This window comes from Salminus brasiliensis, chromosome 9, assembly GCF_030463535.1.
Source record: "Salminus brasiliensis chromosome 9, fSalBra1.hap2, whole genome shotgun sequence".
NCBI classification, from domain to species: domain Eukaryota; kingdom Metazoa; phylum Chordata; class Actinopteri; order Characiformes; family Bryconidae; genus Salminus; species Salminus brasiliensis.
In genome coordinates this window covers 20,872,279-20,898,692 of record NC_132886.1, presented here as the reverse complement: position 1 = coordinate 20,898,692, position 26,414 = coordinate 20,872,279, and the positions used below count along the sequence as shown (strand labels likewise).

General features: G+C 40.9%; 2 protein-coding genes across 3 annotated transcripts in view; one reads left to right on the top strand and one right to left on the bottom strand.

Annotated features, from left to right (window-relative positions):
• Positions 1–899: 899 nt before the first annotated feature.
• Positions 900–4,975, bottom strand: gba3 (glucosidase, beta, acid 3). Of its 2 annotated transcripts, none has more exons than XM_072686842.1 (5): positions 4,754–4,975; positions 3,652–3,876; positions 2,255–3,057; positions 2,022–2,145; positions 900–1,261 (listed from the first exon to the last, which is right to left on the bottom strand). In XM_072686842.1, the coding sequence occupies exons 1-5, from the start codon at positions 4,836–4,838 to the stop codon at positions 1,050–1,052; spliced, it is 1,449 nt and encodes a 482-aa protein (XP_072542943.1). In that variant the 5' UTR covers positions 4,839–4,975; the 3' UTR covers positions 900–1,049. The 2 variants fall into 2 exon arrangements, with proteins under 2 accessions (XP_072542943.1, XP_072542944.1); XM_072686843.1 differs by lacking the exon at positions 4,754–4,975 and adding an exon at positions 4,493–4,735.
• A 2,413-nt stretch (positions 4,976–7,388) lies between these two features.
• The window catches only part of adgra3 (adhesion G protein-coupled receptor A3), a 39,027-nt gene continuing 20,001 nt past the window's right edge, over positions 7,389–26,414 (top strand). The window contains exons 1-2 of the mRNA XM_072687785.1: positions 7,389–8,617; positions 21,104–21,175. Of these exons, the coding sequence (XP_072543886.1) occupies positions 8,397–8,617; positions 21,104–21,175 (293 nt within the window). The 5' untranslated portion in view covers positions 7,389–8,396. The remainder of the gene's footprint in view (positions 8,618–21,103; positions 21,176–26,414) is intronic.

Below are 26,414 nucleotides of genomic sequence, written 5' to 3'. Positions count from 1 at the left end.
TCAAATATTTAAACCACCATGGAGACAAAACCACTTACTCCAGAAGCGAGTCAAAGTTTTTATAGTGGTGCTGTCAAACCTTGCACAAACCTTTACTCCAGCTTGAACAGCCTGTCCCCACATACACAGTCTGTAGGCCATTAATCATCTATTTAAACTGTTATTTGTGGCCAAACCTCCAAATTGCTGTAGATTCTTGTCTGACCTACTTGATTTATCTCATCTTCTCACCCCTCCCATTACCAAAGATAGTATCTGTGACTGCATGTCTTTTTAATTATAACTTCCTTTTTGGGTTTAGTTCATTGTAGTGCTAGCATCTTTGCAACAGGACACACTACTTTTGTATTATTATCATTATTATTTCATAGTTAAGTTCATCAAAAGAAGAACAGCTCCTAATAAACATCAGTTTCTATATAGATAGATGCTGGATATCACACTGAGGCCCAATTTTTAGGGTCCCTGTAGGCCCTTAGAATCATCCTCACAGGCCCTTAGAATCATCCTAACATCCTAATGTCCCTCTTAGAAATGCCCCTATCTTTAAGTTACATAGTACTTCAGTACTATTTTGTGGTCTGTTATCTTTTATACTTCTACTAAAGTGTTTAAGACATTTTTAATACTACCTGAGTCTGGGTTCAGACTGCTCTGTAGCTGCAAAAATATCAGTTTAAAATCTGAAAAACCACTGGCTTCATATTCTTTCTTCTTCTTCTTCTTATTATTATTATTATACTCTATTTCATTATTGGACTGCAAACATTTGACAAAAACATTTAAACCCATTTGAAAAAGAAATATCTGCTTGTCATATACAATAGAACTCTCAGCCAAACATATTCATATGTATTGCCATTGAAAATACCATTCAACAACCGTTTTTGTATTTATTAATTAATTTATTTATTTATTTATTATTACATGAATGATGTATTGTTTATGAGGTGGGTTTTTTTCATGTTAAATGATTCCTTGTTCTTCCTCAGTTCTAGAAAAATGTTCACACATTCTGCTCAGTGTTAAACAGGCCTCTAGAGTTATTTTCAGGGCGTCTCCAGCTTGGTGTGGGTGCGATGTCTGGATATCACAGCTGCATATTCTTTACCAGAGCGATAAACGGTGCGCTTCAGCTCAGCCTTGGAGAAGTCCACATGAAAGAGGCCGAAGCGTACACTGAAGCCATCTGCCCACTCAAAGTTATCCAGGAGGGACCACGCAAAATACCCCCTCACATTCACATCATCGTCTCTGATAGCTGGAAAACAAGGCAGGGTAAAGTAATGAGAAACTGAATGTAAAGAAAATTAATTCTAGGTTTCATGTAAACTAATACAGAATGCGTGTTTAGTTTTAGAAAGCTTAATAGACATTAACACTGCAGTGCATGTTTTCTGCAAGATGCTTTGTTTTGAAATGACATGTGAAAATACATAGAAACTAAATAAATAGTACGTTTTCTAGCTCATGGCTTTCGACTGGTTACAATACCATGTAAGTTTGGTACAACTGCCCCTGGAAACATCTCAGTGTCAATGCTGGACTGAGAATAGTGCACCAACCACAAATATCCAGTCAACAGCGTCCTGTGGGCAGCATCCTGTTAGCACTGATAAAGGACTGGAGCAGGACCAACACAAACTGCGCAGCAACAGATGAGCTCCTGTCTCTGACTTTACATCTACAAGGTGGAGCAACTTTGTAAAAGTGTCTAATAGAGTGGGCAGTGCGTGGACACAGGGTTTAAAAACTCCAGCAGCATTGCTGTGTCTGATATACTCAAACACTACATACTACAAACACACATTAACATGCCACCACCACCATGCCAGAGTCTCTGCAGTGCAGAGAATGACCCACCACCCAAATAATAGCTGCAGAGAAACAGACAGACTACAGTCTGGAATTACAGAACTACAAAGTGCTCCTAGATGGGAGCTGGCGCTGATATGGGCAAAATGGGCAGAGCTAATAAAATTCTGATATGACTGTGTAACGGTATTGTATTGAACTTTGACCTTTAGATATTTCCTGAAGAGTATCCTGATAAAACTGGCAGCGGTCAGTGTCTTCAAGTTCAACAGGTCCAATCTGTGAGAAGCCGTTTTCAGTGATGTAGATGGCAGGATCTTTGCAGGTCTCCTGAAAAGTTCATCCAGAATAGTAAGATAATGGCATGGTAATGCTGTGAATTTTAAAACTTGAGGTGAAAACATGAGGTGAATGTCTTTCTTAGCTCATATAAATGTACCTTTATGTAATTTAGCAACTTGCGCAGTCCTTCTGGCACTACAGCAAGCCAGGACACCCCACACACAGACCATGATGGATCGGTTACACCCTCTGCTGCCTGGTCCCCTGCGAAACTGAGCTCACTGGGACTCGCACTTGTGTCCTTCACGTTGCGCGAAGTGTAGTAGTTCAGTGCAAAGAAATCTGCTGTGCCTAAAGGGCTGAGCTCATCCTCTGAAAACGTTGGCAACCGTGGGCCCTCAGAGAACCCCAATTCCAGGCTCCTGGCCTCAATCCTGGACTTCATGGACTCTGGATAATCCCCTGTGCAGAACACCGGGCAGGCAAACCAGCCCAGTGTGAAGTCCATGTATCGTTGTGTGGCTGCTACATCTTTAGGACAGTCTGGGTCCAGCGGCTCAGCCCAGTCGCTGTTAAGACCTATGGACACTTTCCCTCCTTGGAGATGTCTGAAATGGGCATTGTAACTATGCCAGGCTCTAGTGTGGGCACGCAGCATGTTGTGGCCTACTAAGTAGACGGAGGTTCCTGGCTCTTTGAGGCCTGGGGCATGAAGGCCGTTTTCGTACCCGAGTTTAGCGCACACATAAGGCTCGTTCACTGTAATCCAGAGCTTCACTCTGTCCCCAAAGGTCTTAAAGCAAAACTTGGCGTATGAGTCGAATAATTCTACAGTCTCTGGAGATTTCCATCCACCACGATTCTCCAGGGCCTGAGGTAGGTCAAAGTGGTTCAGGGTGACCATGGGCATTACAGCATTAGCAATTAGGTCATTAATCACTTTGTTATAGTATGTTACACCTGGAGATTAAAGGAGGATATACTTCATTAATTCTTTTGAGAAGTGGTGTCCTGAAAATGAATAATTTTCAGTAACAGATGTATATTAATAACCTTACACCAACTTCAGTTTATATCTATCATCTTTGGTGCATAGGTTAAAAGGGAACTCCGTCCACTGTTTCTACATGATTAAATGGTTAAGGGGTGAACAGTGGTTTGGAGTGGTTTAATGCACAATTCTTACGTGCACAGAGTACAAAGTGGTGGTAAAAGGAACCAGACATCTAAAGATATCACAGATCATTGCTATATCAAATGGTTACAAACACTGTGACTATCAGAGTCTGAGACATTATTTTCCAATAGTTTTTAAAAATATACTTGATCCACAATAGTCCCCAATGACTTTCTGCACATAATTCTAACCCTAAAACCTCAGAAGACACAATCACTGTAGGATCTCTGAAGGTCATTTTGGACAGTAAATAAAATGAGTATATATGATACTCTAGTATGAGCCATTTCACACTGTCCCACCCACGTCTACTGAAATGTCTTTTCTACTTTTTACATATTTACAACACACACAACTTTCAGTGTACAGTAGAATACCTTTGGCATTGACATTATTTGTGGTTCCATCAGGAAGGAGTCTGGACCAAGAGAAGGACAGGCGGTAGTGGGTAAGGCCTAACTGCTGGATACACTTCAGGTCCTCATCCCAAAGCTGGTAACTGTTGCAGGCCACATCTCCGGTCTGGTCATCCAACACTCTGCCTTTAGCATGACTGAACGTGTCCCATATGCTGGGGCCTTTCCCATCCATGTCCCAGCCTCCTGCACCAAGATCAGCAAAGAGTCTTAAAAAATATATTTATGGTAATACTTTGCTCTTTAATAGAACGGGGGAATCTACAACCTGTACCTTCATTCTCTCATTTGCATTAAATTCATTTCTATGAATGCTGTACTTGGGACTGTGATCTGTATTTGAGGTCTCAGCTGCAGCACACACACACAAAAATAACTGGAATCTGGACAAAATGAGAGTGACGCTTTAAAGTGGGTCACTGTAGGTGTAGAGCTATTACTTTTTTATGTTTCATTCAATCACTACATACTGCCACAATTTTGACGCTTGTTACCATAATCATACTATAATCTCCTTACAATAGGGACAATACTGACCTCCTGCTGACTGAACTACACCATACAGCTCAATGTAAACAGTATCTTGACATGCGCTGGGATGTATTCAGTAAACTGCAACACTTTATTACAGTTCAATGTAAATAATAATAATACTTTTTTTTTCAATCGTCAAGAAAATTTAAAAACATCACATTATGTCAAAAAGTGAAAGCCGTGAAAATGTGATTTGTATATATAGCTCTTCAATACAGCTGAATACATGCAGTATATCTATAATATGCTATAAAGGAATTATGCTCACCCAACGTTTTGCCTTTGCTTAATGTTTATGTTTATGCTCAATTATACAGTATATGTCGCTACTGTACCGCTGCGATTTCCAGTATGAGCAATAAAGTACTTTTCTATTGTGCAATATTTTGCAATGTTGAATCCTATTGCATTTCACATTTATAAACACTGTCCAGTCTGTTCATGTGTTTATGAAGCAGTTCGGTTAATCCAATAATGGCAGTAAAACACTCAGGTCTGGGGATGAGGGTCAGACTGAGGTGGAGCGTACCTTCGATTTGATAGGCAGCTGTTGCAGCCCCCCACGCAAAATCACGCGGAAAAGCGTCCACCGGCACCTCGTTAAGAACAGACATGTTTGAGTAAGAGTGTCATCCACAAAACGCACTCCTGCTCTTTCCCCCGATCCTTTTCTCTGGGCCTCTGCGTACTCTACAAAGCGAACCGCTCCTCTTTCAACCAACTTCTGCTCTCCTTTCCACAACTAGGAAATCCAGCGCCGGGCGTCAGCACGCACAGCCTAACGTCACCTACGTCATCACGCACTCAGCGAGCAGGCTCCTCTCCTAAAAGCGGCGGATCTGCTGTAGATCACAGTAGATTAGCAGCGTGAGCTACTTTAGCAAAATACAATAGACAAAATACTACAAAAGGTCAGAGTTTGCCGCAAGTATTAGTCTACACTGGCACGAAAAGTCTTCCCAGCTTTTTGTTTGACCACTTGCAGGCTAGTCTAAACTTGTCTGAACCCCCAACCCACCCCCTGTTATTTTTTTTGGAGGGCTAGCTACAAACAAGCCGCTGTAGTGGTGCGCTTGCTCTGTGCTTATTTAGGTAACGTTGACTATATTGAATTGCAGAAAATTAGTGTTTTTAACATTTAAGCACAACGATATGTTACTATAGCAGATTCGCTATGTAAGCTGTACTGTAGATGTGTAGATATCTCTCCAGCCAAAATGAAGGATGTATCTAGTTAAATCAGTCACATTCTTCTCTATGGGGTCTCTGTGGGAAATCCCCTGAATCCAGCTGTTGTTTAGTATAATTATTTTAATTTGGTCATTTTTCCATTTCTACTTCAAGGAAAATGAAAAACCCCAATACCTCTAATCTTCTGCCTGCTGTTTGACCCCAATCGACCTTTTCTTCGAGCTAAAATATCGTCGTACCTGCTAAAAAAAAAAACCCAACACGAGCCAGTATAGCAACACTGCCATATGTGTCGTGTTTTGAATGTTATACTAAGAAAAATATGAAAATGTTCATTACAACAGCGTAACTACTACCTGAAAGTTACATGTTACTACCTGTAACATGCGTTGATTTACGCAAATACGCGTGTATCTCACGAGTAACGGAGGATGTCTGATCATCACCACTAAAACCAGCATGCTGTGTTTTGAACGCCGGTATATTAGTCGACCATAAACCAGTACCAGATCAACAGGAATCATTTTTCAGTAGACATTTAACAACATTTCATAAAAAAAATAAAATAAAAAAAATACTTTTATGTCTGCAGGGTTTGTGGGGGCAGGGCACCAGAGGTTCAGAGGCAGTGGGTATGAAGGGCCTAAATATTGTGAACGCACTGTACTATACATGTTATTAATATTTAACTGGTTAATAATCATTTTTACTGCTTCCAAATTGTGGCATAAACAAAAATTTGAAGACAAAGGGTGTGTGGAAGGCATTACATTAAGGGATAAGTCACTCCTATAATTGCACCATGTGATTCCAGGCAGGTTTTTGGTCACTGTCACCCTGACCGAGAAGAAGTGTGTTTGTGTGTTGACTTTAATTTACACTCACGTGTACATAGTAAAGGACATTCTGTGTTCATATTTATATTACTGTATTAGTTTTTTTTGGGACTCACTTCTCATTGGACTGCACACTTTTGTACATTTCTGCACATCAGCACTTCTGGCTCTTCTTCCCTAAATCCCTATTATTTTGCATTGCACATTAAAACTACACTTTTGATTCCCAACCTTTATTTCTGTATACACTGTAAGGACAAAAGTATTCGGACACACCTCTTGATAATTGAATTGTTGAACACTTGAATAATTCAAGTGTTTTATTTAGTCCCATTGCCACAGATGCCTAAAATCAAGTACCATGCAGTCTGCCTTTACAAGCATTTCTGAAAGCATGGGTGGTTCTATAGAGCTCACTGAGTGGTATTGTAAGTTGTGGAAAATCTTGGGGGAAATCTTCCCTCCTAGATATTTCACGATCCACTGTGACTGGTAGTATTGAAAAGTGGAAGCTTTTAAGAACAGCAACTATATTAGGTGCCTATGGGTTTATAATGGGATGTCGTTAAAGCTCCTGAAAGTGCATGTGTAGATGTTCAAATACATTTCCCCAAATAGTGTATTTCTGTATATATTTTTATTATAGTACATACTTTTTTATTCCCATCTGTACATATTTGTCTTTTTTTAATATATATATATATATATATATTTATTTATATATATATATATATATATATATATATATATATATATATATATATATATATATATATTTTTTTTTTTTATTTTTTTTTTTTTTTTACATGATCGGACAGTCGTCAACGCATTTCACTGCTAGGTGTACCGTGTGACTGTGTATATAGCTAGCTAGCTTTTAAAGTTAATTGGTAAGATTTAATGTTCCACTAGAACCAGATCTGAACATGGTCAAGTATCACATTTTAATGTTCATACCTGGTTCTGTTGGAAAATAAAAAATAAATCTCACCGATAACATTTCACCAAAGCCAATAGTCGACCAAACTGAATCTCTGAATCGAGTCGGGCAGGTTGAAAGAATCGACTCAGTCAACTGAATCGAACGTCTCATTGCTATTCCTATTTTCCCTCTGTTGAACGAGCGAACCTGCGATGACGTCAGCAGAGGACCTGGAACATGGAGCTCGCGGACTGGAGGAGTTCAGTGTGAATGGACGGAGTTGAGCGACTACGAGGAGCTGCGGTCTGCGCCAGCGGGGGGTTAAAAGCCTGTGTTTTGCAGTGGTCGTCGCTGTACGCTTCCAACACCAGTGGATTTTATCTAAAAGTCTTACCGGCGGACAGAAAAAGGACTCGGTGCGGAGCTTTGTGAGAACCGTGTCGTTGGTCATGCGGATACGCGTTTAACGTTAAGTTGGACTAACTGTTGTCTTTGAGGAGCTGGCGAAGTGTGTCCAGCAGCGCTTACGACTTTGTAGTTTTCTCAATGGTGGTCGGAGTCGGGAGTCGGGGTGTGTGTGTGAGGAGAGGACCGCGGGGGAAAAGTTGTTCATGACCGAAGCGTGATCAGATTTCCCGAAGTTTGTGTGTGTGTGTGTGTGTGTGTGTGTGTGTGTGTGTGTGTGTGTGTGTGTTATCCTAGCTCGACTGCAGCTGTCTCACTCTTTTCGTGGAGTAGCTTAGCAAAAAAAAAAAAAAAAAAAAAAAAAATACACAGGGCTAGGATTCCTCTGAGGGCCAACAACACACAGCACACTGGAGTCCGGGCTGTATTTGTCTCCTGCTGGGCCACTTTTTGAAGCGAAACGATGGTGAACTTTTAGCGCTGGGGCGATGCAGTGTTGCGGGATCGGGAACCGAGGCGCCAGGAAAACAAAGAAGAGGGATCTCCCAGCTCGTCCCTGCGTTAATGTGGAGCACACAAAGCCATGTTAACTCCAAACGCAAACCGAGGTTTTGGACACGACGACTTTCAACATGACCTGAGTCGAGCAGATGAAGCCCGCCTTTCAGATTTGTACAGTTTGGTGTTCGGGAGCGAGCGTTTCGCCGCAGGGATCAAATAGACCAAATAAACACCACGAGCTGGTTTCCTTTTCTTCGAGATCTAATTAGAGGCTACGTCCAGTTCTCTCCGTCTGGATCGCCTGAGAGAAGCGAGAAATGTCGGTCTGCGGTGTCGGGCTGTTTTTCTTGGCGCTGGGGCTGCTCGGAGGCTCCGACTCTGCAGTATCGTCGGATTGTAAAACCTATGACGAACGCTCCAGAAATGCAGGCAAAGGCTCGCCGTCGGTGGCCACAGCGGACAGGAAGGTGGTGTGCAGCAACATGGAGCTCCATCAGGTGCTGCCCCCGGAGTCTTTCCCCAACAGGACAGTCACACTGTAAGTATAAGCTTCCGACACCCCACGTCCACAGCGTCCCCCTACCCGTCTGCTTGAGTGACACAGCCAGCCACGTCTTGTGGGAGTTGGCTCTTCAGGTGGTAGAGGAAATAGCTCATGCCATACATGTAGCTCTGCCGTGTCCCTCTACCAGGCCAGGTCCAGGGGTTGAAGAGTAAATAGGAGACAGATCAGATACACCAGCAGGCCATTGCAACTAATGTTGCTTCTAGTTGTGTACCATAACATCAGAGAGTCCTCTGTAAATGTGGGCCTCAGTCAGTGGAGGATTTGTCGATATTTATAATTATCGCGATATTTTGTCACGATACCGTTAGAACCAAGAACACGGACTTTAATGAACTCCAGGTTTCATTAAAAGAGCATATTTAGTGCTGTTCAATTAGGTTTAGTGCAAAACAGGTAATGAAAATGGTTTTCGAATACGATGAAAACTATTCATTACCTGTTTTATATATTTTATATATTTATATATTTATGTATTTATCTATCTATCTGTCTATCTATCTATCTATTTTTGACACTTCTGGGCCTATTTTATGTATATCGAGCCTCTGCCCAGTGCCCCACCCCTAAAGCCTGCAATAAATGGCTGCTGCTAAAGTAGATACTTGCTACCTGGCTGGTTCACATATTAGGCCGAAGTCTTACAGGATCGCCGCTGTTCCTGAGCGATGTGCTGGAAAACCTTTACATTTCAATTTCTCTGTTTTTGAATGTTTTTGTCGTTGTCCGATGAACATGTATCTTCTAAATGGTGACTTCAGAAAGGATCTTGACTCTTGATAAGAGTTTAGGCCAAGTAATTTAGAGCATTTCTATGGGTTTATTCATCCTGAATGATTTACACAGTGTTACAGATCAGCTACAGGCTTGGAACCACGGAGTAAACTGAAATAGATACATGCTTTTCATTGCATTGGACAGTATTTATTTTTTTTACATTGACTCTTTCATTTTTGTAAAGTTACTATTTTGAAGATATGATACTTTTGTGGAGTATGAGGCATGGCGGATGTGCCTTGTTGCAGTATGGTTTGGATTGAGTGGACAGTATTGCGAATATTATTGTGATTGTGACAAGTTATGTAAAAATAAGGGGCCGTCTGATCAAATAGACCAACACCAAACACCAAGAGCTGGTTTTCTTTTCTTTAAGATTTAATTTGAAGCTACGTACAGTTCTCTCTGTCTGTATCGCCGGAGAGAAGAAGTCATGTCTCACCCCCAGTTTGGATACGCAGGGTTTACCAGCATTGGCACTTGTGTATTTGAATGTTGAAAATGGGGGTAAATGTTGAGTTTATCCCTGTGTGAGAGAACGACCAGCCCGGTTCTTTTCCTGTCTGGTCACCTGAACAGGGAGGGCTCAAACATGATACAGTGAGGAAAGCGTTTGAGAATTAGCCAGGCTTCTGTATGAATGGCTCTAAAATGTAATCTGATCTTCGTCTAACTCATGATAATAGTTATTTAAAAGACAACACACACAGCAGTCTGCAGTGCCACGTCTTTTATTGATCGAATACTTTAGACAGTCTGGGTCTATGAAGGAAAAAGTGTGTCAGCCTCTGTAATGATAATCTCTTGAAAAGAGGATAATTGAATTCAGGTGTTGCAGTCAGTTGAGGTGGGGGTCTGATCTACCCTACCCTACCCTGCCCTGTGGAAAACCATTCTTCCCTTCACCACAGAATTCTGTTCCAGCGTAAGATGGCTCAAGCAAGAGACATTCGGAGGACTTGAGTAGGGAAATTCTACAGCAGAAGGTTAAGGGGCTTCAGCCTGCTGTTTAAAACTCAAGAGGTCATTTCGTGCAGCATGTCAATGATGCACAACAGTGAAGGAAATCAGCAGCAGTGTGGCGGAGTCTAAAGAAAATCCCTGTTTGAATGAGCCGAGTCATTGCCTTGACCTCAGTCCAGCTCAGATACTGTGGCTTGATGTGAAACGGGCCATTCATGCAAGGCATCCCAAACATATAGGCTACGTGAACTGAAACAGTGTTGTGTAGAGGAATGGACCAAAATACCATCTAACCACTGCTCAGGCCAGCAGTTAGAGAAGGTATTTGTGGAATAAGGAGGAATGCTTCTCAGTTTTCCACCAGTGATATTAATCTTTAAGCCTCATGTTCAGTAAAGATGTAAAGGTATGGAGATATGAAATGCCTTCATTATTATTGTCTCAGTGAAGATCAGATCACATTTTTAAAAACTCCTGGAAGTCCTAAACTTCGCATTCAGTTTTGTCCCCTATTCCTCGAACACATCCATTTTAACACAAATGAAGGCCTCTGTAATGAGCGGAGTTAAGTATGTAAGAGCAGGATAAGCACTAAAATGTGCAGATCATGCCATTCTAAGTTAAGTACAGTGATTTGTATAAGTTTTTGTAATAGAAAATTCAGAACATTTCCCAGTGTTTTGGATAGCTGCTCTTACTGCCCATTCTCAGACGTGTATTAAAGGTTTAAGCCCGTCGTTATCAGCTGATCGTTGGTCTGCTGAACGTCTGTCACCTGAATGCTCTGCCTCCAGAACACGCATGGCTCTGAAGAAATGTCCTGAGAAAGCTGGAGTTTCTTTACATAGAGTCTCGTATTTCTTTAATAATCAGTCTGATGGTTAAACCGACTCACTGCCAGATTCACCAGCAACAACCAGAATCATGCTTGGTAGTTACTTAGAAGATATCGTTGGGTTGGCCCAAGCAGGAAGTTGACTTGTAGCATTGGGATTGTCATAGGTGTTGATTTCCAGGTGTTGATATTGCCTGACTCTGCTTCTGTATGTGTGGGCTAGCGTTGTTTACAGAGTTTGCAGAATTGAGCAATATTTCATCTAGCATATTCTAAAATATAATAGAACAATTCTGTGTTGGGAGTTTTGTACCAAGCATTTTTCGGTACTGTTCCACGGCTGCACTTGGATCCAGCCGTTTTCTATTTCACTGCGAAAGTGCAGTTGATCGAGATTCGGTGCTGGAAACCAAAAGTGTGGTTTCTTTAGTGCTGCATAGGCCTACTACTGACAAATCTTGTTTTTTAGATATACTATGAATCGTTTTTAAAAACAAAAAAAAATTCAGCAGCCTTTTTTTCACTGCAGGGTCAAATGGCTACTAAGGGGTCATCATACCGGGTTTGCTGTGTTTCTAAATCAGGGCTAGAAGGTGCATCATAAGTGCTTTAGGATCTGTGCTTCATCATTTTAGTTTTGGTTGGTAGAATAAATGTAGTTTTAGTGAATAACTGACATTTTCCCCACTGTAAATGAGAGCGGTAATTAAACCTCAGCCAGTGTCAAGTTCTTGGCCTCTCTATGGGATGTTTGCACATTCCACTGGTGTATTCAAACTCCCATTTCACTCGTGGTGTCTAAATAGCCTCATGAGCATGAATCATGTGGATCAGCCAAAGCGGATCTGCCCAAACAATAATTCTGTGAACTGCATAGAAATCAAGATAATACTAGTCTACACGTCTTGTTTGCCAGCAGGCCCAAGCGTTTCACACCAGTGTTTCATGTCTCATGTAAACGAGGGCAAACGGCACAAGTGTAGGAGTTTTGTGTTCCTGTTAAATTCTCAGATATTCTAAAGTATTCACTTTGGCTGGCCTCTCGCTTTGCAGTGTAGTGTAGAGTCATGGTGGGAGTAGATAGTTGATATCTTCAGTCCTGCTGAGCCTCCCCTAAACCTTACAATCAGTCATTTCCTCTGGCCTAGACTGAGTCCCAGCTTACACACACATATACACACACACGCGCACACACACACACACACACACACACACACAGACAAAATCGGAGAGGTCATCAGGTCTGTGCTGTCATCCTCAGCAGTTAACTTGGGAAGAGCAATTAACTTCGGAGAGGAACACTTGTTCTTGTTGAAGTTGCCACAGGCAAGGTAATTTTCAGGTTTCTCACTGGAGATATATAATTGGATGTAATTATGCGTGTGGGGGGAAAATGTGCTGTTTATACTTCGAACTTGAGAAGGAGTTCTCGCTCACTGAATTATTTTTTGAGGACCACTGCAGAAGGCCGTTTAGTACTGCTGTAGCTGTTATTTATGGTAGTGTTCTGCGTTTTTCGTGGAAGTGTAGCTGTTTCCAGGTTTTATAAGGCTTTTGGGGCCTTGAGATTTCAGCATTGCCTAAAATTACAAGCAACCAGGCAGTCCATTGTTGATGGGTAATGAAGTGTTCTGTTGGGTTTCAGTTTGGACTGCGAGTGGAAGCCACAAAGAGCAGGAGGCATTGTGTACTTTATTGGTTTCTGTCCGCTGCTCCACACTGCTCTTAAGATTAATTTGCCATGTATTTTGCAGACGTATTGTTTGCTTTTTGTTCTCTTTTTCTTTCACTCTTTTAGAAGATGTACCTTTTTGTGTGTCAGGAGAAAGAGTTCAGAGTGGCTGTGAGTGTGTGAGTGTGTGTGTGTGTGTGTACACACAGCTGGGGCTCTTGTGTTTCTTTAGAAGGCTGTGTTGAGTGTGGACATAATCAGTCATCTAGAGCACCTGGTTATTTCTCTCTCTACCTGAGGCACACCTGGTGCCCAAACCAAAACATTGTCCTAGACAAGACCTCCTCCCAGTGCAGGAAGAGTAGCCTCAGTTTAAGAGTCCAGCAGAGCTGTCTAACATTGTGAATCATGGCGAAACAGGATCAGTTTGGATCATACGAAGGCCAGGAATTTCCAAGAAAGCCAAAACCTTGCATGCAGGCAAACTTTCTCTCTGATAAAGTTGGAAAACCTCTTTTTGTCTTTTCTGTCCATCCTTAAAAGTAAAGTGCTGAATGAAGTACCATGACGAGTTTTTTTGGAGTGATTCCATTAAAGCTTTTTAGGCAACGATTCTTTGAAGCAGTGATTCTCAAACTAGCCCTAGGTTTTTGCATGAGCTCAGGCTCAACACATGGGAATGAGGAGAATGTTTTGGGGGAGCAACTTTTGTAAACAAGACTGTTGAGTCTGATCTAAATAACCCCTGTATTTAAAGAGCCCAATGTAAAGGTTCTGTACCAGGGTCACCAGTCTTCTCCAAAAAAGGTCAGTTTGGTTGCAGGTTTTCATTTCGGTCAAGTTCTTCAGTAGACCTGCAATTACTGATAAACTGGTAAACTTTCCTGCAGCTTCCTGGGAATAGATGAACTGTTGTAAACTACTCCATACACAGGAAGTCCCCTTTTAGTGGAGCATTTTCACTCTTAGTTCGGCTCGGATCATGATTTTTTTTTTTGTCATAGATCGAAACATTTTTCAGATCAGCAAAACGGAGGAGATTGAGACAAATGTGAGGCAGTAATTTTAGCTTTGTTTGCAAGTATTTTGTGTTACTGCTACATTTGTGTTAATGACTTTGTGTTTGACCGTCTGTTGGTGATATAATTGCTATTGCCCGTCTTTCTTGCTCCATTTTTTTAAGTTATTAGTGGAGTCTGTCATTCTGAGATTGACTTACTTTTAAGAGTTCTTTTTACACTCAGCCTATGTCCCTATAAGACCCCCACGCTTCACACTGCTGAACTCTCACACTGCTTTCCGCTCACACACCAGAGTGATATTGCCGCAGATGTGTGGCTGTCCGCAGTGTGTTGCCTTATGGCTCGTATGGCACTATATTTACAAACCGCATTGGTTTTGTCCTCATGCTCCATTCATGTGACCGACAGCTGCTCAGTGTGTAGGTTTTCTCTGCAGTTCTGCCTCCGGGTGGTAATTATTACTGTAAAAGGTAACAACAGTAATAAAACTGTATTCCAAACTGTTACGGTCCAACTTTGGTGATAAATCCACAGTTCACGTGCATCCCGGACCGGATTATCCGTGATCCGGAAGTTCAGTGAAAGTTTAGTGAAAAGCACTAGAAGGAAGGAAGCCACTGCTGTCTTTGTCATTGTGGCTCATTTCAGATTTGTCCAAGTCCATATTCTATAGACAGAGGAGACAGAAATGTGAACCCATAAACACAAAAGAACAACACTGCATATCAGCACAAACATCATCTCAACTTTGAAACATGGTGGAGAAGGCATCATGGTTCGAGGGTCAAAGACTTCAGAAGAACATTGTTCAGTTAATATAGTTTAGATTGTATTGCATCGTAATGCTAATCCAAATGGGCCTAGTTCCAAGTTCAACATATTAGAAACTCGAACCCCCGATTCCATCAGTGCATCCTTACCAGTTCGATGTTTTCCTTGATCCGCAGTTCAAAGCCAAGAACATTTTTGAGATGTATTTTTAAGAGTCTATGATCGCACAAAAAGTAGCATCTGACATGTCGCTTTTCCTGACAAGTCTACCATTTCCCTTTTGAAGATTTTTACTATTTCAGACAGATGTGTTTCTGCTCTAAGAAGTTGTTGCTTCAGGTGGTAGAACACTTTGCTGGCTTTGCTGGCTTGTTTGATTTGTTGAGCTGCTGTCACGTGAAAAGGTGAACTTGGGATTGTTTGAAGTGTTTGTGGAAGGGGTGCACAGGAAAGCATGCGTGGCTCCTGGGTGCTGCTGTTTGCCTTTACCTCTCAGGCACCGTGTTCTGAGTTCTGGGTCACGCTGCTCGCAAAGAGATTTGTTTTTCTTTCATAGTTCTGTCTGCTTTTTGTGAATTAAGCAAATATCCACAAGACCGTTCAGTCCCTTCCTCACGTTTTAAAGAGTGGAATGTATTTTACAGTGGTATGAGAGATCAGACAGGTGGTGGTAGAACTTCCAAAAGAATGTAAAACCATTTACTCCGTATTTTTATTGAGTGTTATTACTTTGCCTTGTGTGCGTTTTTAAAAAAGTGCCTGCATTTTACCACTTCTACCTTGACTAACTGGAAGTGAAGGTAGTTATTTGGCAATTTCCCACTCAGGAAGACTCCCTTTGCTTAGACCTTTTCAGTGTGACACATTTGCTTTTTCTGCTTTGACTTAACAAAAGCTGACTATATGTGCTTTATTTTCTTGGCGGACGGCTGAGTAGGCATTTTCCAGAGGTGAATGAATTGTCTGAACAGATTTAGGCCTGCAGGTCATCGAGCCTTTCAGTATGCCAAATTTCACAGCCGAACAATAGTGAGACGTGATAGTTCTAACGTACCTTCCAAGCCTTCCAGCTATTGCATACTGTGTATGGATTTTATATTGGGGTGTCGTTTTTCTGTACCACCAAACTAGATAATTGATACTGCCCAGCTCGAAGACCTCATTGTACATTTTTTTGTGATGGACCTGGAAGTGGTGGTTTATGTTACAGAGTGGTGGTAAAGGCTCTAAATACAGTGTTTGCCCATGGTTTCTGTTTTCCTGCTTTCTGTTCTTCTGTTTAGTAGAAGCAGTGGATCAGTGTCCGTAGAGAGGCCCACCACTTTGAGGAAGATTTTACAAGCATGCTTGCTTCTTAGCTGATCTTGATGGTAACTGGTAAACAAGCTTGTTTTGGGCCACTGACTTAAGTTACCTGCCACTGGCCTACCTTTTACCTCTGAGGCCCATTCACTTCTTTTTGAAAAAGGTTTTAGCCTAAGGCATGTTTAGCATTTGTCATTAGAAAGCAGTACAGTGTACACTGTTAGGACAGTGTTGTCAATCAGTGCATTCAGTAGCTGCTATATTTTTGAGAATGAATACAATATCACAATACCTATGATATATCAATATTATCTTACACCTCCAGTAATCACACTGGACACTGGGCTTTTTATGGACTATTTATTAAAGTATTTCATGAAGTTAAAACAGTTGCAAGTGAGCTGCAGGAAGCTTTACCTTGTGCAATGGAAGTGCTGTACGCTATATGGACATAAATGTTGGGAGACCTACAGGAGCTTTTATGACCTCCCATTCTAAATCCATTGGCATTAATATGGAGTTGGCCCCCCTTTACTGCTTTAAGAGCAGGTCTGGAATTTTTACACTTATTGAGTTAGCAGAGCATTGGGGACTTTCATGCACTACGCTCCTCAGCACTCTAAGACCTCACTCTGTAACTTTACATGGTCTGACCCTTTGTAGTTTGAGTTGCTGTGGTTCTTAAAAAGATTTCACTTTTCAATAATACCACTCACAGTGGATCATGGGATATCTAGGAGGGGAGAAATTTCACCAATTGCCTTTTCATGCCATTTCGGTACCATGCTGGAATTTAGTGAGCCCTTTCAGTAATGCTTGTAAAGCAAACTGCATGAATTAGTGTGTCCCCATACTTTTGTCTATATAGTTTGTAAAGCCACCATTAAAGCTTTGACTACATAAACAGATCTGTTATGTCCCAGAAAGACATAGTTGGTGGCTGAAAACTATGAGAAGTTTTCTTAGTTCGACTTCTTCACTTTTGGAACACAGTGTATCCCATCCCACCAGAGGCCCCTAAAGCTGTCAAACTCTAATAGGCAATTAAACATGTGTTTGGCCCTGAGGCAAGAGACACTTGGGCTGAGATTTCTGCTGTGTGGAGCCAGTTGGCAACTGTAACAGTATTTACTTGATTTTGGTTGTGTTCCTGGAGCTCTATTGGTTGTAGTGGGGCCCTTGGGTTGTTGGGTTGCATCTGTAGATCAAGATCAGGGCTAGAATTCTAGAGAAGATCCTCGTTTCCTGCCCTGCGGGACGCACAGGCACCCAGGGCGAACGTTCATTTGCATGCTAATTGTCTGAGCTTCCTGTCCAGCCTTAGAAAGGCCACAGGAGAGGTCTAAATCAGGTTATCCCTCCCTTACACTTCATAAATAAGCCTTCCTGGAGGGTCTCCGTTGTCTAGATCGTTTAGCTGCTCTTTAGAAGACGAGAAAGGAAAGGTTTTTGATGAACTTTGACCTGACGCTGAAAGTGGGAAGATTCCAGGTAAATAAAATGATGCAACACCTGCATAGCTCTACTCCTGAGCAAAGGCTGAAGTTCAGAATGATGCTTTTTCAAAATACTCATCAGAATTATCTTAAGGTGCCTTGTTATCATGTATGAGATGGTAATTTGCCAGTCTGTGTCCAAGGTCTTAAGTTGTGCAAGCCCTCAGGTGGTAGAGCTTTCACGGTTGGCAAGTAGTAGTAGTAATGCTGAAAGACGAAAGTTGGAATCAGCTGCATTTAAAATGTGAGGTTAGTGTGATTGAGGTCCATATAGACATCTTGCACAACGCAGCAGAAAAATGAATCATATGACCTGAATAACTGTCAGGATTGGCTAGAAATATCAGGCAATAGCTGTTTGCTTATTTGGGCTGAACATCACCTGATACCGATGCATAGCTGGTCTTATTTTAACATGGATATGTGGTCAAACTCATTTGATTCATTTTTAAAATAATACAGGATCATTTAAGTCTTGTGAGATTTTAGAGGTTCAATTATGTGTTTTAATTGGGTCTAAATTTTAAATATTAAACATGATTAATCGCATTGCTTCATTGTGATTAACCACATTTAACTCTTTCTTTTCCGTGTAGGTAGTCTATTTTGCTGAAGCTATATTAGTGGATGCAGTAATTAAAATATATTTGTTACTTGAATAATTCTGGGACCGTGGGTTATTGCTTTGTGACTTAGTTGTGGGTTTAGTACCAGAGTTTAAGCTGCTACTGTTAGACTTTAGTGCAAGGCACTTAACCTTTACTGCTTTAGGGGTGTCCCTTCACACTGATCCCAGGTTTCTAAAGTGGGACATGTACACGTGTACAAGTGTGACGACTATGAGGGTATTTTCACTTCCTTCCATCAGGTGACTGCAGAGCCAACAATAAGTTCCATATCGTGATGTTTCCCATTTTCATCACCGCCATGCAGTGAAGCGACAGTGGCTACATGTTCCAACTAGTGACTCTTCCCTACGGTATACAGCCAGTGGTTCCTCTTCAGCGGTAGCTGCTCGCTCTTCTTCCTGCAGCTTGTGCATTCTCTGAATGCTTTGCTTTAAAAGCCATTAAAAGCTGTATTTGAAATGAAAGGACTACAGTCCCGATTTTTTCCACAGCAACATACAGCACATGAAGTAGCCGGGCATCAAATTACTCCATGACGAGTCATGAATGTTTCCCAGTGTTCAGTGCTCTGCACCACTTACGCCTGCTGACTGCTAACCGCTGTCTACCCGGAAGTGTCTCGAACCCTTTTGTTTACACACATGAAATCAGTCTATATGGTACTTCTTGGTGCTACACTGCATGCTCGACACCACATTGCTGACACTCATAGCTGGTCTAGTCCCTGTGGAGAAGTACTGCCAATAGAATAGGACTCTCTGGAGCAGAAATACATACATGAACATATTGGCACCATGCCAAATGCCAGACATGGGCTAGAGTTGATCCTCACAGCAATGCTCCAAAATCTAGTAGATTTAGTAGGCCTTTCCTGGACAGTAGAGACAGTTGCTCAAACAAAAGCAGGATAAATTCATTTCAGTCCCCTTGATTTTGGAAGAAACAATGAATGAGCAGGTGACCTAATACTTTAGTCCATATGTAGTGTGTGTGTGTGTGTGTGTGTGTGTGTGTGTGTGTGTGTGTGTGTGTGTGGAAACATTTTAGACCACTGTTCTGTAAAGAACTATCTGCTTTAGAGAGCCATTTAACCAGGCAACAAACAGTTGGACGTCCATGTGGTAGTCTGAGTGCTGATGGGTTCTGTATAGATGGTATATCGATGGTTCTTTGCAATTACCAAAAAACCCTGGAAGTGTAGCAGCATAATCACAATTCTGATATTTTGTACATTTCACACAGCCCTAGTTCCACTTCTAAGGACACCTTTTCTGTTGCTATAGTGATGAATAAATGAATGAATTACGGCTTATTTGGAGTTTTTTTTTACTGGAAAACAGGGTTTACAGAATATAAAAATGTGCCCCCCCCCTGTGTTATTCAGCCATAGACTTCACTCTGTTTCATCAGTAGCCCTTTTTCTCGCGGAGTTATTCTCCAGAGGACAGAGGCACAGGCAGTAGAACAGTAATAGGCAAATTGCTGTACACATGACTCTTGGTTGGCCCTTTTTCACAGATTTATTTCAACAGTGGGAGAGTCACAAGGTTGTGTGCATATTCATCCAGACAGTCATCTGAATTATTCTCTGGCAATTATTTCTCCCCTGGCTGGGAATTGGCTTTGTAAACCAAATTACAGCTGTTCGGCATGGAAGCATAATTATTTGTGTTTGATCTTTTACTGAAATTAAAAAGGGATGTAACACAGATCCGGGTTTTTACCGTGTTAGCATCCCTGATTTGAAACTGCAGATTTAATTGATTGTGGATTTTTCTCCAGAGATTTTGATTAGCTACCGAACTACAGCCTCTGAAACCCATCACTAGGCTTTTTCCAGTTGTCTCGTTTCTTTTCCAGCTATTTCTTTTTGTTTTTTTTGTTTTGTTTTTTTACAGTTTTACTTCAACACCACACCACATTTATTTCCAGCTATTTGGTGCCAACTGACAGTGTATGCGCGTCAGGCCAGGGTTGCTACTTTCCAATGCAAATAGCAATTAGCTAAACAAATCTGCATTTGTAACTGGTGGAGCGTCTCCAGCGTAGTTTCACCAAGGCAGATGATGTGATGTGAATATGTAGACATCTTGTGTACGCCTGGTGTTCTGCTCAGCACAGGAGCTGCTCTCAGGTCTTGTGGAGAGAAATATCGACACTGGCTGAGCTGTCAGAATTGGCCCAGCTTGCAATAAAGTTAGCCTTCAGCACCCTGTAACAACAGCCTGGCTGTGTGAGTAAGAGTGAATGTGCAAACCACTACATTCTGCAGGGCTTTCTGAGAATGTTCTGGCCAGGAAATGGTTTTCCTGTAGGGTGTGTTGATTTCTCATAATACGTATGTTGTTGTTGAACTCTAGCATGGGAGAGTTCATGGGAGACATTATATATACACACGCGCGCACACACACACACACACACACACACACACACACACACACACACACACACACACACACACACAGCAATATTAACATCCTGACATGTTGGATTACTGACTTCTGGTGAAATGCGTTTTAATATTGCAATATTTTTTCCCAATATTGTTCAGCTCTGTTCAAATAATTATTTACCAATGAACCTAGAAAGATAAAACGTTTCAAAGCTAACGGTGTGCTGTTGGCTTATTTAACTGAAAACAAATGCATTCAAATGGTTGTTAATAATGATAAATACCTCTAAAAAATTATTTTATAATAATAATACTTAATAATTCCTGAAGTATTTTATTTGGAAAAGAACTCTTACTTTCACTATCATAAATAAGTTTGTCAGAATTTGTTGAGACGTTCCTAAACAGTGGCTATGCTAGATATGTGTGCATGCTTGTGTTTTAAAGGTTTTTCTTTTTTGCTTTTAAGGTTTTTTAGCTACACTAGCTATTTCAATAAAAATGTATAATAGTTAATAAAGTTAAATTAGGGAAATGATTACTTTTATATGTTGCATTTTGTTTTTGCTAATCATCATTTGTTTCTTTTTTTTGCAGGATTTTGAGTAACAATAAAATCCAAGATCTCCTAAATGGCTCCTTTGCTGGTTTATCCACACTCGAGAGACTGTAAGTTGCAGTTTGTTTTCTTATTTTTGTTGGATGTTTTTGTTTTTTTCTTTAACTTTGATTTTAAGCTTATTAATAAAACTGTGACATTACTATAAATATAGTAGCGTATCGTAGAATATTTTAATGATACATCAAATCAGTTAAGTTTTATACTAGAGGCCAAACAATAAAATAGACTTTACTGAACAACAACAAATGTTTGTTTTCAAACATTCCAGATCACATGATTGGAAAAAGTAGGAAACGTGTTGTGTGTTAGATTGTGTTCCTTACTGGAAGCAGACATTTTAATACAAATGGGAATTTGTATTAGGATATTAATTGCCAGTTATTCATTTAATGTTAATCCCAATTTTAACCTCCACCCCCAATTAAATAATAAAGTGTGTCTGTAAAATTGGGAAGACTTTTAAGTTTAAAAAAAAAAAAAAAAAAAAGTTCTTGACTAAAAGAATGTTTGTAGGTGACCTACAGGTTCTCTCAGGTTAAGTGAGACCACTGCTGTGGTGCTGCCAAATGGAGAGTGAACTCTCGCTTACTATATTAGCCCGTCAGCTGCCGGCGGAAGTGCATCCGTATATTTGAGGAATCTTAAAGGGCCTGTTGCGGGGGGATGGTGGAGGGAAGATCTAATATTAGTCAGCGCCCTTAGGGTGCACTATTGTCTGACCTGGGTTATGCTAAGGGTATGCTATTAGTAAGGGGACCTAAACTATTTCCACTGATGTAAGGAAAGGCTTTTTAAAAGTCTGTTAGAAAGTTCAGGTCATTACTGTTTTTGCATTCTCTCTCTTTTAGCTCTACATTTATAAGAGTTTAAAATTGTTTATTGAGTCCAAAACATCTGGAGATATGCATTTTCCTGTTTTTTCTTCTGGAGAGTGAGCAGTAAACGCTTTGGGTCCTACTGTGGAGCTCTTGGGTTGATTTACTGCTTGAAAATGGCTCCATGCAGATAAAATAACCTGGCCATTAATAGCCCTTGTGTTTCAATGAGGGCTAAAATAACATGACTCCATCCAAGTGGAATTTAAAGGGCACGTTTTCCTGTGTCATTATTGCGAGCTCTGGATAAAAAGAAAAGAACCAGGGAAAGGGGGCCTTTCTGTGGTACGTCTGGAGAATCTGGTGGTGGTTAGGTGACACTGACTGTAGAATACATCTCATACCCTGTTGACCCTACTGTGCCCTTGGCCTTAACCACAGTCTGTGTAATGTCACTATATACAAAGGCATTTCATGTCCTGAGTTCCAGCCATCTCTGCATATGCCAGAAAATGGCTGGAATTGACTCAAATGGGCATCTGTAAAACAGATTGTTCTGTGTAAGATATACGGTGGGCTGTGTGTTAGGCAGTGCTGACTCTAGTGGTCCTTTAGAATTCCATAGCTACCCATCTTATCTGTCTAAGCAAAAGGCCATGTGTGCTCAATTGAGCCGTCTCACGCTTTTAAAAATAAAGGTGTCGAGAAGGACTCTTTGGAGCAATGCCATAGGAAAAAACACTTTTAGCTCCCTAGTAGATTAATTTGAACTCTTTGGAGTCTAAGAATGAGTCGACGGGTTAAATGTGATGTTCCTTGATGTTTCTATTAATATCTGTGTTGATACAGCACAGAAGAACACTGAATCTGTAGAGCCCGCCGTTTTAAGATACTCCTCTCTGCCTCTCACCAGGTCTAACTGGTGGGTTTATATGTCAGTCATCTGCTACTTATCTGTAATTGATGGATTTGATGTTCATCTGTGGTTTTGTGTGGAACTGACCAATGAACACTCAGATGTTTTCTGCCTCTCGCTGTTACTAAACTATTTTATTCATACATTTGCGAGCATTTTTAAGCATGAAAACAAAGCAAATGTATAAATAAAATAATTTAGTAACAGCAAGAGGCAGAAAACATCTGAGTGTTCATTGGTCAGTTCCACACAAACCATAGATGAACTCAAACATCAAATCCATCAATTACAGATAAGTATTGCACAGATTGTGGTATATTATCACAGGAAATAGGAATTTGTCCCATCTGACTTCAAGTTTAGGGTCAGAGTATTACCTCACACAGTGCCCTAGGTCACATGGGGTCTCATCATAGTGAGAGCTGTGACTGTTCTGAACATTTTAATATAAAATGTGGGGATTATCTTATATGCGAGTGCCTTTAAAGGCAAATATGCAAAAATCGAGAAAATGCCCTTAGACTCCAAAGGGTTAAAGAACTACTTTTGTAGGTGAGAGGTATGAAGAACACAGAATTAAAAATTGTGTGCATCCAAGCCAAGAAACTATTTAAGGACCTTTATTTTTAGTGTGGGTGTAAATGTGAGCTTTGCCCCTCCAGGTGCAAAACTTCACCATGACAGCTCTGGGCTCAGGATTAGAAATGCATGTTTCCTTGTGTACGCCCTCCCGTTCCAAAGTGGCTGATGGTAAAGTGCAGGAGAAGCAGATAAACGGATGTCTTTTAAAACCCATCGAAAGTATAAACAGCTTTGATCCTCCTACGCCTTGGAAGCCTGAAGAATTCAGCTAGGCACTACGGTGAAGTCTGCTGGCTGGCCGGTCTCAGCGTCTCTTTCAGCCTCTGCGTCTCCCTCTTTCAGTCCAACCCCCCTTTCCATCGCGCACTCTTTTAACTGCGTGTGACATTCTGCTTTTGTTATGCTAATACGTCTCTCAGAGGCCAGAGGTGTCGACAGAGTGATTCACCCTGAGCTTTCTGCCTCTGTATGCTTTGTGTGTGTGTTAGCGAGTGTGAGAGTGCTGGGTTACCGTCCTTTTTCATGTTGAATAAAGACTTGCAGCAGTCTCTGGCTCACACCGTAGCGGCGTTCAGTGGAGTCGCGGCTGCTCTCTGCTGTGTGATAGACAGGCTTGGGGGAAATCAGTAAAAAGCCCACCTTTCACCTCAAACCCAGCCATGAAATTGCTGTGTAACCGTGGCCACCTCGCAGTTGCTTTTAGAGTCTATGTGCTGCTGTCCAATGGGACTTGCCCAGAGGCATTGCATATTGTTAGTGCTGGTACTAAAAGGTGAACCCAAGCCCCAGCTTTACTTGGGTGGTGATGATGCCTGTGACTTCACCAGAGTAGAGTAGTTTAAATCCATATGTGAGCAAAAAGATATTGTTACTTTTGGTAAAATAATGAGAAATTACATTTTCAGAAGAGGAAAAACTTGGCCTACAGTATAAAATTACCATGTTTAAAAAATTTGAGTAGATGGCCCTAGACCAGGGGTATTTAAGGTCCAGAACACCTTGCACTATAATTATCCATATCTTATATATTGAAGTAGCCTGGTAGTTCTATATTTTAGGTAAACAGATATACAATTCAGTATATATTGGAACTGCACAAATTAGTTTTTCTTATTTTTAACTCTATTTTATTTATTTATTACTCATTTCAGGTAAAAATGTAAAAATAAAAAAAAATCTAAATAAAAAATAAAGTGCTTAATAACTCTTCTCACAGTGCCTAAATAATCACCACAGTCTCAGAACACATGACATGCTGGTTTACAAGGGAAGAACAATCATGTACAATTCCATTCTTGATTAAAAGCTTGGCTGTGGCGCTCTGCTCCTCTCTTTTTAGAGAGACAATGTGAAATAACTTCCCTCTGACTTGCTTCTTTCTCTTCTCCGACCACTGTTTCTCGTCTCTGGAGTCGCAGCGCTCATCAAAATGCACAGATCTGATTGGCAGAGTAAAACTAGTGAAAATTACTGGAAGTTGTTGGAAATGGGGTAGGAGTGATTGGATGAGGGACAGCCTTCCCATTCATATGTTAAATACCCACCAATTGTAGTTGTTTATTATTATTATTTTCTTTATTATTATTATTATTATTATTATTATTATTCAATGTCGTTCTTTAGCACACTGTGTAATATTTGTGGCTTTATTTTCACAAATGCTATATGGTCTGACAAACTCTGAGCAGCGTTTTTTTTTTTTTTTTTTTTTTTTCTTTTTAGCAGAAACAGCAGTAGGCAGAAGCTAAAGAGTTTTAAATTGAATATTTGTAATTAAAATAAAATCATGCAGTAATTTGGTGTGGTTTTGCCCTGAATGGCAGAATGTCTTTTTCTGGCTTGGTATAAAAGTTGTTGTATTTCCATGACTTTTGTATTCAAAGGCCTGAAAACAGCAGCATGCATTACCAGTGTTTGAACATACTACCAGCGTTCGTCATAATTCACGGTTTACTCAAGCTCACCCACAGGATCCTCTATTTAAGACACCACACCATCACACCATTTCTGAAAAGACCTTGCTTTCCCAGTTGTTGCATTGCGGTAGAACCGTTCCAACATTCGGCTCTTTTTCGTGCAGTGGATCAGACACTACTTCCTGCAGTGACTTGGGTCAAGCCACTCTGAGCTTATTTTTGTTGAGCTTGTGTAAAGAAGCTTGGTGAGCAGAACCACTGGGATGGTTGTTTGTGTTTCTACTCCGGAGAGACTCTGACCTTTTTTTTAGTGTTGTTGGGGAGTCTGAATACTCTCCCTGGTTGGTCTGTGGAAAGCAAGACCAAGATAAACGCTGCGTAAATAAGGTTTCCCTACAAAAACATGTATGCCCTTTATTTGCTTTTAGCAGCCCTGAATGAGGCTGTTCCCGAGTGCATGCAGTTTCATGTGTGCAGTGGGAGATTATAGCACATAGCTTTAAGTGGCCAGCAGGGTGGTCTTGGAACTTGACTGTAGAAGAGTTCTTGTTGTTACTGTTCCACTTGGATAAAGTCTTTAGCAACTGAAGCAGAAAACGGAGCTTCTTAATTGTCAAGTTATAGCCATTGTAGGCTTGTCAGTGTCAGCCTGGCCTTCACTGAGGCTTGCACAGTGGATTAAATAGGTTTTTCTTAACCATTTGAAAATCACGCTCAATACCGGAATGCTAAAAATGCACAGCTAGGCGTGATGGCGAGCAGATTACATCAGCATTGCAATATTTGAAACCGCAAGAACTGCATTTTATAATAAATAATAAAATTCTTGTCTGCATTGTGGTTATTGTGCAAATCCAGTAATATTTGTATGTTCAGTGTATTTAAAGGGCCCAAATTTCTTTGCTTTTTTTTGCGTCGTCCTCTCTTGCAATTTGTGTGGTTGTATGAACCAAAACCATCACCATTTCCCAACCTTTCTTTATCCTTAAAAAGACACAGGCTCTTTTTTTGCTGTGCTTTCTCGGATCACTAAATGGTTGTTCTGATGTGCTGCAGA

Coding starts and splice junctions, on each gene's coding strand:
- gba3 (XM_072686842.1), bottom strand. CDS start 4,838: ATGTCTGTTCTTAACGAGGTGCCGGTGGACGCTTTTCCGCGTGATTTT. Junction 2,146..2,254: donor AGTTGCTAAATTACATAAAG/GTACATTTATAT, acceptor TGAACTTTTCAG/GAGACCTGCAAAGATCCTGC. Junction 1,262..2,021: donor TCTTCAGGAAATATCTAAAG/GTCAAAGTTCAA, acceptor CTTGTTTTCCAG/CTATCAGAGACGATGATGTG.